Raw genomic sequence first — 14,851 nt, 5'->3', positions numbered from 1 at the left:
AGGCTGGAATTCTACTTTAATACATAGAGCAGAGGCGGCTCTCTAATTAGGCGAAATAGGCGGTGGCCTCAGGCCTCGCAGTCATAGGGGCCTCGCACAGCTGGCTAGTTTACCTAATTAGAGAGCCGGCTCATTCAGCAGCAGAGATCTCCGTCCTGAGTCCCCTCACTCTGCTACAGGGAAAGATAACAGACAGGCTGCGAGTGAGACGTGTGATCGGAGCTCACATACATCTCCGGATCACAGACAGGGAGAGCCGCTCAGCATAGCCTGTTCTGACAGATCTCCCCCCTCCCCCTGCTGCCCGCACAGCCAGACAGAAGAGGAGAGAGCGCTTCTGCTCCTCCTCCCGCCCTCTCCTCCTGTGTCTGCCCCGCCCACTCTCCTCAGCAGTGTTCTCTGTTCTGCCTCAGAGAAGGGGATGTGTGGGCGGGAAGATTCAATCTGAAGCCCAGGAAAAGGAAAAGGACAAGGGGAGTCTGATCCATTCATCCATCCAGTCCCTCCTGCCTCCCAGTGAGTACACTGATGTAGGGGATGCTCTTCCCTCCCTTCTTCCTCCACCCCCCTCTCTTTCTTTCTTTCCATTCTTTTTGTCTCTTTCTTTCTCTTTCCTTCATTCTTTCCCCAACCCCCTCTCTTTCTTTCTTTCTTTCCTTCTTTCTTTCATTCCATCTTTTCTCTTTCTTTCTTTCTTTCCTTCTTTCTTTCATTCCATCTTTTCTCTTTCTTCCTTCCTTCCATCTTTCTTTCTTTCTTTCTTTCTTTCTTTCTTTCTTTCTTTCTTTCTTTCTTTCTTTCTTTCTTTCTTTCTTTCTTTCTTTCTTTCTTTCTTTCTTTCTTTCTTTCTTTCTTTCTTTCTTTCTTTCTTTCTCTTTCTTTCTCTTTCTTTCCTTTCCATCTTTCTCTTTCTTTCCTTCCATCTTTCTTTCTTTCCATCTTTCCTTCTTTCTTTCTTTTTTTCCTTTCTTTCCATTATTTTTGTCATTCTTTCTTTTTCTCTTTCCTTCCTTCTTCTTCCATCCCCATCTCTTTCTTTCTCCTTTCTTTCTTTCCTTCCATCTCTTCTTTTTTTTCCTTCTTTCTTCCTTTCTTTCCATTCTTTTAGTCTCTTTCTTTCCTTCCTTCTTTCTCCAACCCTTCTCTTTCTTTCTCTTTCTTTCTTTCTTTCTTTCTTTCTTTCTTTCTTTCTTTCTTTCTTTCTTTCTTTCTTTCTTTCTTTCATCTTTCTTTCTCTTTCTTTCTTTCCATCTTTCTTTCTTTCAATCTTTCTTTCTTTCCTTACAACTTTCTTTCCATCTTTCTTTCTTTCCATCTTTCTTTCCTTCCATCTTTCTTTCTCTTTCTTTCCTTCCATCTTTCTTTCTCTTTCTTTCCTTCCATCTTTCTTTCCTTCCATCTTTCTTTCTTTCTTTCTTTCTTTCTTTCTTTCTTTCTTTCTTTCTTTCTTTCTTTCTTTCTTTCTTTCTTTCTTTCTTTCTTTCTTTCTTTCTTTCTTTCTTTCTCTTTCTTTCTTTCTCTTTCTTTCCTTTCCATCTTTCTTTCTCTTTCTTTCCTTCCATATCTCTTTCTTTCTTTCCTTTCCATCTTTCTTTCTCTTTCTTTCCTTCCATCTTTCTTTCTCTTTCTTTTCTTTCTTTCTTTCTTTCTTTCTTTCTTTCTTTCTTTCTTTCTTTCTTTCTTTCTTTCTTTCTTTCTTTCTTTCTTTCTTTCTTTCTTTCTTTCTTTCTTTCTTTCCATTATTTTTGTCATTCTTTCTTTTTCTCTTTCCTTCCTTCTTCTTCCATCCCCATCTCTTTCTTTCCATCTTTCTTTCCATCTTTCTTTCTCCTTTCTTTCTTTCCATCTTTCTTTCTTTCTTTCTTTCTTTCTTTCTTTCTTTCTTTCTTTCTTTCTTTCTTTCTTTCTTTCTTTCTTTCTTTCTTTCTTTCTTTCTTTCTTTCTTTCTTTCTTTCTTTCTTTCTTTCTTTCTTTCTTTCTTTCTTTCCTTCCATCTTTCTTTCTTTCACTCCTTCTTTCTTTCTTTCACTCCTTCTTTCTTTCTTTCTTTCACTCCTTCTTTCTTTCTTTCTTTCACTCCTTCTTTCTTTCTTTCTTTCACTCCTTCCATCTTTCTTTCTTTCACTCCATCTTTCTTTCTTTCCTTTCCATCTTTCTTTCTTTCCTTTCCATCTTTCTTTCTTTCCTTTCCATCTTTCTTTCTCTTTCATTCCTTCCATCTTTCCATCTTTCTTTCTTTCTTTCTTTCTTTCTTTCTTTCTTTCTTTCTTTCTTTCTTTCTTTCTTTCTTTCTTTCTTTCTTTCTTTCTTTCTTTCTTTCTTTCTTTCTTTCTTTCTTTCTTTCTTTCTTTCTTTCTCTTTCTTTCCTTTCCATCTTTCTTTCTCTTTCTTTCCTTCCATATCTCTTTCTTTCTTTCCTTTCCATCTTTCTTTCTCTTTCTTTCCTTTCCATCTTTCTTTCTCTTTCATTCCTTCCATCTTTCCATCTTTCTTTCTTTCTTTCTTTCTTTCTTTCTTTCTTTCTTTCTTTCTTTCTTTCTTTCTTTCTTTCTTTCTTTCTTTCTTTCTTTCTTTCTTTCCTTCCATCTTTCTTTCTTTCACTCCTTCTTTCTTTCTTTCTTTCACTCCTTCTTTCTTTCTTTCTTTCACTCCTTCTTTCTTTCTTTCTTTCACTCCTTCTTTCTTTCTTTCTTTCACTCCTTCCATCTTTCTTTCTTTCACTCCATCTTTCTTTCTTTCCTTTCCATCTTTCTTTCTTTCCTTTCCATCTTTCTTTCTTTCCTTTCCATCTTTCTTTCTCTTTCATTCCTTCCATCTTTCTTTCCTTCCATATCTCTTTCTTTCTTTCCTTTTCATCTTTCTTTCTCTTTCTTTCCTTTCCATCTTTCTTTCTCTTTCTTTCCTTTCATTTTTTCTTTCTCTTTCTTTCCTTCCATCTTTCTTTCCTTCCATATCTCTTTCTTTCTTTCCTTCCATCTTTCTTTCCTTCCATATCTCTTTCTTTCTTTCCTTTCCATCTTTCTTTCTCTTTCTTTCCTTCCATCTTTCTTTCTCTTTCTTTTTCTTTCTTTCTTTCTTTCTTTCTTTCTTTCTTTCTTTCTTTCTTTCTTTCTTTCTTTCTTTCTTTCTTTCTATCTTTATTATGCCCACTTACCTACCCCCTGTATTGCCCACTCCCCTATACTGTACCCTCTTAATACAGTTCATAATACAGTGGGGACTCATGTCTAAGTTTTGCCTAAGGCCTCACAAAGTCTAGAGCCGCCTCTGACATAGAGTTCATCATTCAGGAGCTTGAACAGAACATTGATGCCCTTCTGTTAATCAACTGCAGAGAGACTTGTGATTTTTCTCTGCTTTCCCCCAGAATAGTTTTAGCACTGCAAGTTTTCTCTGCAATAAGTAAAAAAAAACATTGCTCTCCATTTTCTGTGGCGTAGGTGTACCGTAGGTGCCTTATGTTTTAGATTCCCGCATAGAACACTAATTCGCTTAACACAATTCACAGAAATTATTCTCCCAAATGGCGAAATTGTACAATTATGAATGAAGATTCCATTAAACCATGATTCTGTAGTTCAGGTACCACTACAATTCTCAGTAATTTTGCTGATATCTTAAAGAGGAAGTAAACCCTGGTAGGTTTTTCTTCTATTCTTCTTCCCTGCAAAGTAAAGGCATAATGTGCTAGTATGCATCACATACTAGCACATTATGTGACACTTACCTGCAAAGGAAGCCTGCATTGTCCCTGCTGCAGGCCGCATCCATCTTCGCCCGTCTTCCTTCCAGGGCTGCAGACTCCGGCTGTGTGACTGGCCGGAGCCGCGTGACATCACTCCTGTGCTTGCGCATGGGAGCTGCCAGTGAGAGCGCATGTGACGATGACATCATCGGCACAGTATGCAATAAATATCTCCTAAGCGGCGCACGTTTAGGAGATATTTACAGTACCTATAGGTAAGCCTTATTCTAGGCTTATCTATAGGTACAAATTATAGTACAAATTATAGGTACAAATTATCAACAACTTGAGGTCTACTGGCAGAAAAGCAGTACAGGTGGTCTGACAGGGACACAGCGACTCCTCCTCCATTAAAAAAGTTATTTCATTAATTACACTGCTTGTTAAAGGTTCTGTGAAGGAGGGGGGCTGATACCCTATTCATAGAACGTGTTACACGTAGTGTAATCGATGAAAGACTATTCTCAATGGAAGAGGAGAAAGGAAGGTTTGTGTTCCTATTGCATTGAAGCATCTGTAATGCTGTTCTGCCTAAAGACTCAAATTGTTAACAGGAAGAGACAGGAAGAGGACAGGCATCCCCGCAGTGAAAATTTCTACAAGATCCAGATGCCTGCACAATGTGGGACATACTTCATTACTGGTAAGTGATGTGACTAAAGCTGTTCTTTAAAGCGTATCTCTAGCCTAATCTTTTTTAAATATTCTTTGAGCATGGTAGTGGTAAAGTGGTTATAAAGGTTGTAATTTTTTTTTTTGGCTGTTGGGGGTCTGCGGGCAGGGAGCTCATTGGAATCTGGAAGCCCCCTTTAACAAGGGGGCCCCCAGATCCTGCCCCCCCCATGTGAATCAGTATTGGGTACATAGTACCCGTACCGATTCACCAAAAAAGTGTCAAAAAATAATGAACACAAGAGACAATTTTTGACAATTCCTTTATTAAAAAAAAACCAAAAAAAACCTTGATGCAAATCCATCATCAATCATGCTGCCCTAAAATGTAACAAAAAAATCCAAAACGTTTTGCCTCCTGGGAGGCCTCCCGTCCCATGCCTCCTCTGCGCTTTGACATTTCTTATATAGGTAAGGGGAGGTGCCACCTGAGTATGTCACCCGGTGACCACACCCCTTCTGACATCACAGCACCATCATGCACCCGTCCAGTCTGTTTGAAGGTGGGTGAGGTAGCTAGGTGGCCTTGCCCCTTACCTGTATAAGAAATGTCAAATCGCAGAGTGGCGGGAGGCCTCCAAGGAGGTGGAGCAGTATTTATTTTTTTTATTTTTTGGGTCGGCGGGTGGCGTTATTGAAGATAAATTTACATCGAGGGACACTATTTTATATTTTTTAATAAAGAAACTGTCAAAAACTTGTCTCTGGTGTTCATTACTTTTTGCCACTTTTTTGGGTAGGGGTACTAAGTAACCGATACTCATTCACATGGGGGGGGGCCCGATACGCATTCACATGGGGGGATCTGGGGAAGAGACCCTTGTCCCCATCAACATACAAAGCACCCACCCCTCCCCCCCATGTTGAGAGTATATGGCCTAGTATGAGCATGACCCAGTGCCCCCCCTTTCCTGACCTGCCAGGCTGCATGCCCGTATAAGGGCCTGGTATGGAGTTTGGGGGGAAACCCATGCCGTTTTTTTCTTTAATTGTGGCGTGGAGTTACACTTAAAATCCATACCAGACCCAAAGGGCCTAGTATAGACTGGGGGAACCCACAACATTTTTTCTTTCTTGTTTTTTTAAATAGCCGGGCCGGGAAATGCAACCTCGAGTCAATTTAAACGAATTGACTAATTTTTTTTCTTTTGAAATGTCATTTTTGCAGCAGCATGTTCTGTACAGCCTACAAATGCGCCACTTTACAGGCAGACTAAGGGGACCCCCAGGCACTATATTTAAAGGAACTTTTCATTTTTATTGTTTCACTTAAAGTGAATTTCCGCCATTATTTTCTTTACATTAATTTGTCAGTGAGGAAGCCCGTTGACAAATGATGATTCATGGTTGTTAAGGATGCAGGCGGCCAGCTTCCTGGCCGGCTGCTTAACAACCAGCTATTTCTGCACACAGAATTAGAATTGGTGGATTGTTCTGAAAAGTTGGAATTTGTTAGAAAACGAATAAACTAAACAAATTTTACCGGATTTCAACTACATTTTTTACTATTCATTACTACTATCCGAATCTCTGAATAACCAAAAATGTGTCTGAATTTTTATTCGGACCAAAACAAATTGCACATGTCTAGCTGCTCTCATGTACATTGCTGGATCGAGATGGGGCTCAGGTAAGTATAAGGGGGTGGGGGGGGGGGCTGCACCCAGAAGGTTTTTAAAAAAATAAAAACTTCTGCCTTTAGAACCGCTTTAAATCCCCTGTTGAGTTTTTATAGAAGTTTGTCAACGAGATTCACCCTCTGAATTTGTCCTGGTGACTATTGTCACTGGAACAGAACATGATAAGAAATACAAAAAGAAAAAGCCAACAAAATTTTAAAGGCTTGATAACATTAAGAAAATAATTCTTTATGTATGACTGTACAATAAAATGCTTTCCTCCATTTTTAAAAAGAATCCTTACTTTGAAGCTGCTTGTACGGTGGACTGCCTTTCTCAATCCTCAAGAATCCTCAAGAAGAAGCTACAAGAACTCAGCTTACCTAACCATGCATGCACAGTCTGCTCTATCTCACAGCAGTGGCTGAGCCCAGCTTTCTGTGAGTGAGAGCAGGCTGTGCATGCATGTAAGTACAAGCGCTCGTTCATGAGGTCCTGGGGCTACGCATCCAACAACTGAACAGAGAGGAGCAGCACACAGTAGAAGCAGCTTCAAAAGTAAGGATCATTTTAAAAAAAAAGGAGGATAGCATTTAAATAAACTGCCAAAGCTGTAATGCATATGGAACTTTATTCACATCATGAACTAACCCTTTAATCATTCCCTACTCTGCCCAAAACTGAAGAAAAGGGGAGTTCAGCTTTAGCCAAGACGAACTTCAGGCAAACAGTTAAATGCACAGTTGACGTAAATACATGCTTATTATTTTAACTGACCAAGGATATACAATTCAATCGCACACCTTTGGCACATTGAACAGCTAGATAGATCACTCTGCTGCTGCCTGGGCCTGCTACCCACTCAATGGACAGAGGAGATGATGCTGAATCATTGTCAAGCGAGCAGATTAGTAGACACATGTCTACTACAGATCTAAACAAAAATCATGTCACAAAAAAGTTATTTGCCCGGAGTTGCATTAAAGCAATATTACACCAACATTTATTCTAATTAATTTTCTTATTATTATTCAGGATTTATATAGTGCCAACAGTTTGTGCAGTGCTTTACAATATAAAAGGTGACAATATAGCAACAATACAATTTAATACAAGAAGGTTTGGAGGGTCCTGCTCCTGGGAGCTTACAAGCTGCATTGCAGTTTGAATAAAGCAATAAAAAGATTGTGTTGCACCTAACTCTAATAAACAAAAAGGTATAGTAAATGTACATTACCCTCATCTGTGCTTATTAACAATAACCACATAATATAAATCAGAAGCAATATCTATGTTCAGAAATACCAACACAAATCATATATAATCAGTGAATCTTCTTTCAACACAAAAGTGTTCTTCGGCACTGGTTATAGTACATATAATCCACCCTTGTGTGTTAATCCTTCTAATTCCATACGTGGTGACTCCCACCACCATTCACTACTACACTCACCTCCAGCTGCGACCTGTTAAACCAGGTCCACGCTTTCCCCTTTTGGGGTACAAATCCAGGCTCCTCTTCAATGCTCCGCGTTTTCTCTATTGCTTTCTGTAATTGTACACGTCTCCAATTATTGGTGTATGGCCCTTTAAATCCACACCTGTTCTTCTGTAGGTAAGCTCGTGCAAGATTGAATACTCTCATCCCCCAACTCTGCCCAACGCGTGTCATCACAGTCACGTGACTTCCTCAGGAGTCATGTATTGCAGCTTACCAATTTTTAGATGTGATGGCTGCATTAGTTTTCTTTTTTAAACTTTCTTTCTTATATTTTCTTCTAATGGTTCGGCCAGTAAGTCTGTTGTTTTCCACAAGCTCTCCAGCAGAATGTATCAGTTTACATGGATGAGAAAAACCACGTAACACTGGCAGGGGCGATTAAAATGATGAGCTTTTATTCATGCAAAACTTTTATCCTAAAAGTGAACTGCAGTAACTAATTATAAAGTGTGAGCTTCAATTTGTTTGTGTGTCTAGACTAACAAATCTGCTGTCTGTTGTGCCTCATGTGCTCATTCCTCCGGAGCTGTGTCTTACTAATACAGGAGGTGTGTTACTGACCAGATCACCAGGTGAAAACAGAGGGAAAAAAACCCAAAATAGAAAACGAATACAGCCACTACATGTAATGATTAGTAGGCTGCAATGTAATACATTTTTGAGGTTTGGGTTTAATACCTCTTTAAGGTTGAGGACAATTGATCTGATGAGTGTGTTAGCGAAGAGGCACAGAGAATAATAAGTTGATAGAATGTAAGATGGTAGGGTGAAATAACATGTTGGTTCAGAGTTTGTGCAATAATTCACAAATTCCTATTTCTACCATTATGGGTAATATATAATATATTTTATTTATTTATTTTATTTTTGATCACAACAAGACATCAGAATAAATTTACAAGCCATAATAGTGCAAACCTGCTATAGGAGATGCAGATAACTGACAGACAGGCAGATATTTGTGATTTTATCAGGAATAAAATATCCATCTCTCTACAGACAGAAATGACACCCCGGGGAGATGTAAATTGCAACCTACTTAGTTGGAATGTGCTGTTTAGGCATTGAAATTCATGAAAACTTATAGCAAGCGCGGGATAATGTTAGTGATCTGGAAGCCAATTGTCCACAGACGGCAAAGTTTAACCTGTTTTGTGCCTTAGTGCTTCAAAATGTGCTTACAGGAGGGATTTCAATTAGTATGATACCTTGCTGTTACGAAAGTAAGCTGAATAGAATATTCCAGGTACCTCTATTATTGCACAATAGCTTTTGGCATATTCTGAGTGTCAAAATATGTTGTGATAGTTTTTCACACTATCTGGGCAAATTAAACTGAGCATGTGATGAGGAAATGTCTGAGCCGAGATTACCTTCAGTGAAAACCGCACAAACAAATTAACAGTAGATCTAAAGTTATATAAAGAGGAAGGTATTGGGGTTGATTTACTCAAAATCTGGTGCAGTTGTGCACAGAAACCAATCAGCTTCCAGGTTTTATTGTCAAAGCTTAATTGAACAAGTTAAAGTTAGAAGCTGATTGGCTACCATGCACAGCTGCACCAGATTTTGCTTTCTCCAGTTTTAGTAAATCACCCCAATTAACATAAAACTCAAATTTAAATTCCCCTTCTGATCTTCACTATTGGCCCCAATTTGATGGGCAGCATCTTTGACCAAAAAGGAGGTTCAGAAACCTTTACAGGAAATGTCACAATTTTATGTTTATTTACCTGAATAAATCTCTGGATCTACTACTAATTATTATAATTATTATTATTATTATTATTGGTACTTATATAGGGCCATCAATTTACGTATCATTGCTTTACATATATATTATACACTCACATCAGTCCCTTCCCTCAGGGAGTTTACAATCTAGGGTCCCTAACTCATATTCATCCGTACACATACTAGGGCCAAGTTAGATATAAGCCAATTAACCTACCAGCATATCTTTGGAGTGTGGGAGGAAACCGGAGTACCCGGAGGAAACCCACGCAGGCACAGAGAGAACATGCAAACTCCAGGCAGTTAGCGTCATGGTTGGGATTCGACATGTAGTTTCCACTAAGGATTATGTCTGGTTATATGTTCTTTCGTTATCCACTTCAATACTGGGCATTTTCACCCCCTTCCTGCCCAAGCCAATTTTCAGCTTTCAGCGCTGTCGCACTTTGAATAACAATTGCGCGGTCATGCAACACTGTACCCAAATGACATTTTTATAATTTTTTCCCCACTAATAGAGCTTTCTTTTGGTGGTATTTGATCACCCCTGTGGTTTTTATTTCTTGCGCTTTAAACAAAACAAGAGTGACAAGTTTGAAAAAAAACACAATATTTTTTACTTTTTGCTATAATAAATATCCAATTTTTTTTTTTTAAGAACAAATTTTTTCCTCAGTTTAGGCTGATACGTATTCTCCTACATATTTTTGGTAAAAAAATATCGCAATAAGCGTATATTTATTAGTTTGCGCAAAAGTTATAGCGTCTACAAAAAAAGGGGATAGATTTATAGCATTTTTATTGTCCGCCGGGCATGCGCATCGGGACCCGAGTGACGCGGCGGGCACGCACGCCCCCTGGAGGGCCTGGAAGGCCATCACGTCATATGACGGTGGCCCAGGATAACAGCTGCACTGTCCCGCCGTCATATGACGGTGGGTGGGCAGCAAGTGGTTATAATGCTAAACTTGTAGGCATACAGTGGGTATAGAAAATAATCACATTTTGTTGTTTTGCAGCCTGAAATGAAAACAGACACATTTTTAGTTGTATCCAGCTGTATTTACTTATAACATCCAATTGAAAGATATAACACCAACATGTCAGAAAAAAATAATCAAAAACAGAATTACCGATTTGGAAAAAGGATCGCCCCCTTCCTAAAAATGACTTGTAAACTCGGGTCAGGTGTAGCTAATCACCTTCTTAATGGCAGACCATTTGATTTGCAAAATGTGATCAGCTGTGGTCATTTTGATTAGCTCAGCATGAAAAGAGCTTTCCTGAAGCATTTCAGTCCCCGTTAGGGCAACGGACGCAAACAATCAACTATATGTGGCAAGGCACTGTCAAAAGTTGTGGACAGGCGAAGTCAGGAGATGGATGCAAAAAATATTCAAAGGCTTTATCAATGCCTGGATAACAGTGAAGTCTAATATTAAGAAGTGTAAGGTATTTGGTACAACACAGCCCCTTCCTGGATCAGGACGACGCTCCAAACTGTATGAAAGAGCCAAAAGGAAACTGGTCAGAAGCTACCAAGACACCTACAGCAACTCTGGAACAGTTGCAGGAATTTATGACAAAGAGTGGTTATTGTGTGCATGTGACAACAATATCACAAATTTTCTACACATTCTCCACAAATGTGGCTTTTATGGGAGGGTTGCAAGAAAAAAGTCACTCTTCAAGTAAGGCCACATGCAGTCACGACTGAATTTTGCCAAAACACACCTTGAAGATTCTGAGGCCACATGGAAAAAGGTGTTATGGTTAGTTAAGACTAAAATGTTATTATTTGGCCTCAACACCAAACGATATGTCTGATGGAAATCCAATACAGCTCACCATCCAAATAACACCATTCCTACTGTAAAGCATGGAGGTGGTAATATCCTGTTATGGGGGTGTTTCTCTGCAGCAGGAACTGGAGCACTTGTCAGGATAGAAGGAAAAATCTATGGGGCACTATACTCTCAAATTCTTGAGGAAAATCTGCTGCCCTCTGCCTGTTAATGGGAAGAAGGTTTACCTCCCAACATAACAATGACAAGAAGCATGCAGCAAAAATTACCACACAGTGGTTGAAGGAGAAAAAAGGTGAATACCCTTGAATGTCCTAGTCAGAGCCCAGACTTAAACCCCATTGAAAATCTGTGGAATGACTTGAAGACTGCAGTCCACAAATTATTATTATTATTATACAGGATTTATATAGCGCCAACAGATTACAGAGCGCTTTACAATATAAAAGGGAGACAATACAGTTATAATACAATTAAATACAAAGGATTAAGAGGGTCCTGCTCAGAAGAGCTTACCATCTAATAGTGGTCACAATCAAATTTAACTGAACTTGAGCTTTTCTGCAAAGAAGAGTGGGCAAATATTGCAAAGTCTAAGTATGTAAAGTTAGTAGAAACACATCCCAACAGACTAAAGGCTGGAATTAAAGCAAAACAAAATACTGACATAAGGGAGTGATCCTTTTTCCAACTCATTCATTCTGTTTTGAATGTTTATTTTTATTTTTTTCTGACATGTTGGTGTTATATCTTTCACTTGGATGTTATAAGTTGCACTAGTAAGTACAGCTGGCTAAAACAAAACTGTGTCTGTCTTCATTTCAGGCTGCAAAGCAACAACATGTGATTTTAAATGGGGGTGATTCTTTTCTATACCCACTGTATGTTAAATTGTACAATTTTTGGCACAGCTTGCAAATTTTTGTTGAAAACGCTTTGGAGTCACTGTACTGGGGGAAGACAAAATCATTGTAATTTGGATTGCAAAGCCCATTCAATAGATTCTGATTGAGAAGGTTAAAATGACACTAAACTATAGCCTTATTCTCCAAAAATAATCCATACACATCCACTGCTCAATGCCCTATAATCAATTTTTCGTGAAATTGTTTCTGCCTCTTTTATTGTCCTCTGTGAGCTCCTGAACCTCTCCTCTTTCCTCTGACTTCTGTTTGTTTTGAACAATCAGCATGCATGTTGTGGTTGTGTGCACTGCTCTGTGTGCACTACAAGTCCCATAATCCATCTCAGGAGCGAGCAAGAGAGGGTGGCTATGTGGGACAGTGGGACCATGGAGAATGAATGTAGCCACCCTCTAACAGGAAGTCAGATCACAGTAGTAAAAAAAAAAAAAAAAAAACAGGAATGTGGACATTTGGAGGTGGCTGAGAGCAATAAAAGGTACTTTTTTGACCTAAGAATACATACTTGAATAGAATTTTTTCTTTAAACCAGAGTTTAGTATCACTTCAACCACTTGCAGACCGCCCACCGGCTGCTCTGCACCAGATCACGTGATTTGCGCCATCCAGGCTGTGCTGTGATTGGCTGCAGCACCAACCAATCAGGGGCTGCCAGCGTCATTCGTACAGTGACAGTGCATATTTTTAGCACTGATCACTGTATTGGTGTCTGGTTTTCCAAAAAAGTGTCAAAAGTATCAGATTTCTCTGCCGCAATATTGCAGTCCTGCTGTTAGTCGGTAATCATCACCATTACAAGTAAAAAATAAATAAAAATTCCATAAATCTATCCCCTAGTTTGGGATTTTTTTTACTAAAAATATGTAGCATAATACATATTGGCTTAAATTGATGAAGAAATTAGATTTTTTAACATTTTTTTATTGGATGTGTTTTATAGCAGAATTTTTTTTTTTTTTAAATTGTCAGTCTTTTTTTGTTTATAGCGTGAAAAATAAAAAACGCAGAGTTGATCAAATACCAAAAGAAAGCTCTATTTGTGGGGAAAAAAAGGACATACATTTTAATTGGGTACAGTGTCGCACGTCTGCCCAATTGTCAGTTAAAGTAACGCAGTGCCTCATCACAAAATGGACTGGTCAAGAAGGGGGTTAAACCTTCCGGAGCTGAAGTAAAACAGATTGGTGGATCCTCTTCCTTTACTTTCCCTACTCATCTGGAATATTTCCTTACTGCTAATACTGTCTCTAAGGGCACTTTCACACACGCAGCGCCGGGCGTCGGCAGTAAAGTGCCGCTATTTTTAGCGGCGCTTTGCTGTAGTTTTTGTAGTGATTTTTGGCCGCTAGCGGGGCACTTTTAACCTCCGCTAATGGCCAAAAAAGGGTTAAAAGCTCTGGCAAAGTGCCGCTGCAGTGGTGGTTCGTTGGCGCTGCCCGTTGATTTTAATGGGCATGGGCGCTTTAGGAGTGGTGTTGCTGCTTGCAGGACTTTTTGGAGCGTCTTGCCAGCGCACCGCTCCAGTGTGAAAGCCCTAGGGCTTTCACATTGGAGTGAAAGGAGAGGCGCTTTACCTGAATTGATTTTTGTTTACAAGTCATTGTAAGGAAGCTGGTGCAGCAACAGAGAACGTGAAAGCTTTACCTACTGCACACAGCTTTCTCACTGAGCAACGTGGGGGGTGTTGGGTTTACATCACACAGCCATTCTTTTTTAGCTAGCTTCAAATTGCAAATATTTTTTAAGGCACTGGGGGGGGGGGTCGTTTTGCAAGATTTTGGAAAACAAAAAAACGTCCAATTTTAAGGGAAAATCAGAGGTGCCAAACTGTGCAAAAACTGTGACAGGTTTACCTTCTATCATTTATAATATACTGTGACATTCCATTTCTCTCTCTAGTGTGCGATGGAATCGGGACAGTGTCCCTAAAAACCTCTCAGACTGTGGATTCCAGCAATATTGACAAGTTTATAAACTGCACCAAGATTAATGGAAATCTCCTTTTCCTGGTGACTGGCATTGAAGGGTAAGTGCAAGATAAGAATGGCAGAATTGCAAAGCTGAAATAATATACAATAAGTGAGATTCCAACTCCTCCTAAGCTTTCTGACACATTTTCCTTTTGAGCTGTTATTTTCACTGCGGGCCGAAATTATCTTCACCAGCTCTGCACATAGAATTCACTGAGAGCCCTATGGGTGAAGTGCTGATTTTGTATGCAAAGGCATCTGGAGTGAGCACCAAATGGAAAGTAATAAAATATGTCCTATAGTCTTTTGTCAAAGGCTCATGCACGTCAAACACTGGAGTTATTGCTCAGCATTTTATCTGTATGACAGTATATACCCTATATACTGTGCCAGGTGAGCTTTGTTTAACATACTGTGAAGAGAACGCATCTTAAAGCAGAACTAAACCCATCGATTTAACTGTTTCCCAAAACAGTATACATTGAAGGCACGCCGTGAAAGATAACTGTCACAGTTGCTGGGGTTCGTAACCAAACTGTCACCTATCAAATGGTTGGTGTCATAATTGATCACCTGTGCGGCACCATGACAGCTGAAGATCAGAGGCTAAAATGACAACTCCCTAGGCTTTAACCCTTTTACTGCCAGTGATGTAAAACTTACAGTGGCCAGCTCGGAAAGTTTTAGGTCGCTGGCATTCCCCTTTTTTGCTACAAGCTCATAGTGACTTTAAAGCGAGTTCCAATAAAAAGTTCCAATAAAAAAATAAATAAATAAAAGTCAGCAGCTACAAATACTGCTGACTTTTAATAATCGGACAACTTGACTGTCCCGGGGTCCAGTGATGCGGGGGGAATGAAGCCCCGCTTGTCTCCTCTTCCT

At 39.3% G+C, this 14,851-nt stretch overlaps 1 protein-coding gene across 2 annotated transcripts in view; it reads left to right on the top strand.

The window, feature by feature from the left end:
* ERBB4 (erb-b2 receptor tyrosine kinase 4) overlaps nt 1-14,851 on the top strand; it is a 1,370,802-nt gene that overhangs the window by 951,714 nt on the left and 404,237 nt on the right. For both annotated transcript variants that reach the window (XM_073633560.1, XM_073633559.1), the window contains exon 9: nt 13,899-14,025. In XM_073633560.1, coding sequence (XP_073489661.1) covers nt 13,899-14,025 — 127 coding nt within the window. The remainder of the gene's footprint in view (nt 1-13,898; nt 14,026-14,851) is intronic.

This window comes from Aquarana catesbeiana, linkage group LG06, assembly GCF_042186555.1.
Source record: "Aquarana catesbeiana isolate 2022-GZ linkage group LG06, ASM4218655v1, whole genome shotgun sequence".
Lineage (NCBI taxonomy): Eukaryota > Metazoa > Chordata > Amphibia > Anura > Ranidae > Aquarana > Aquarana catesbeiana.
This window is presented reverse-complemented; position numbering and strand designations above follow the sequence as displayed.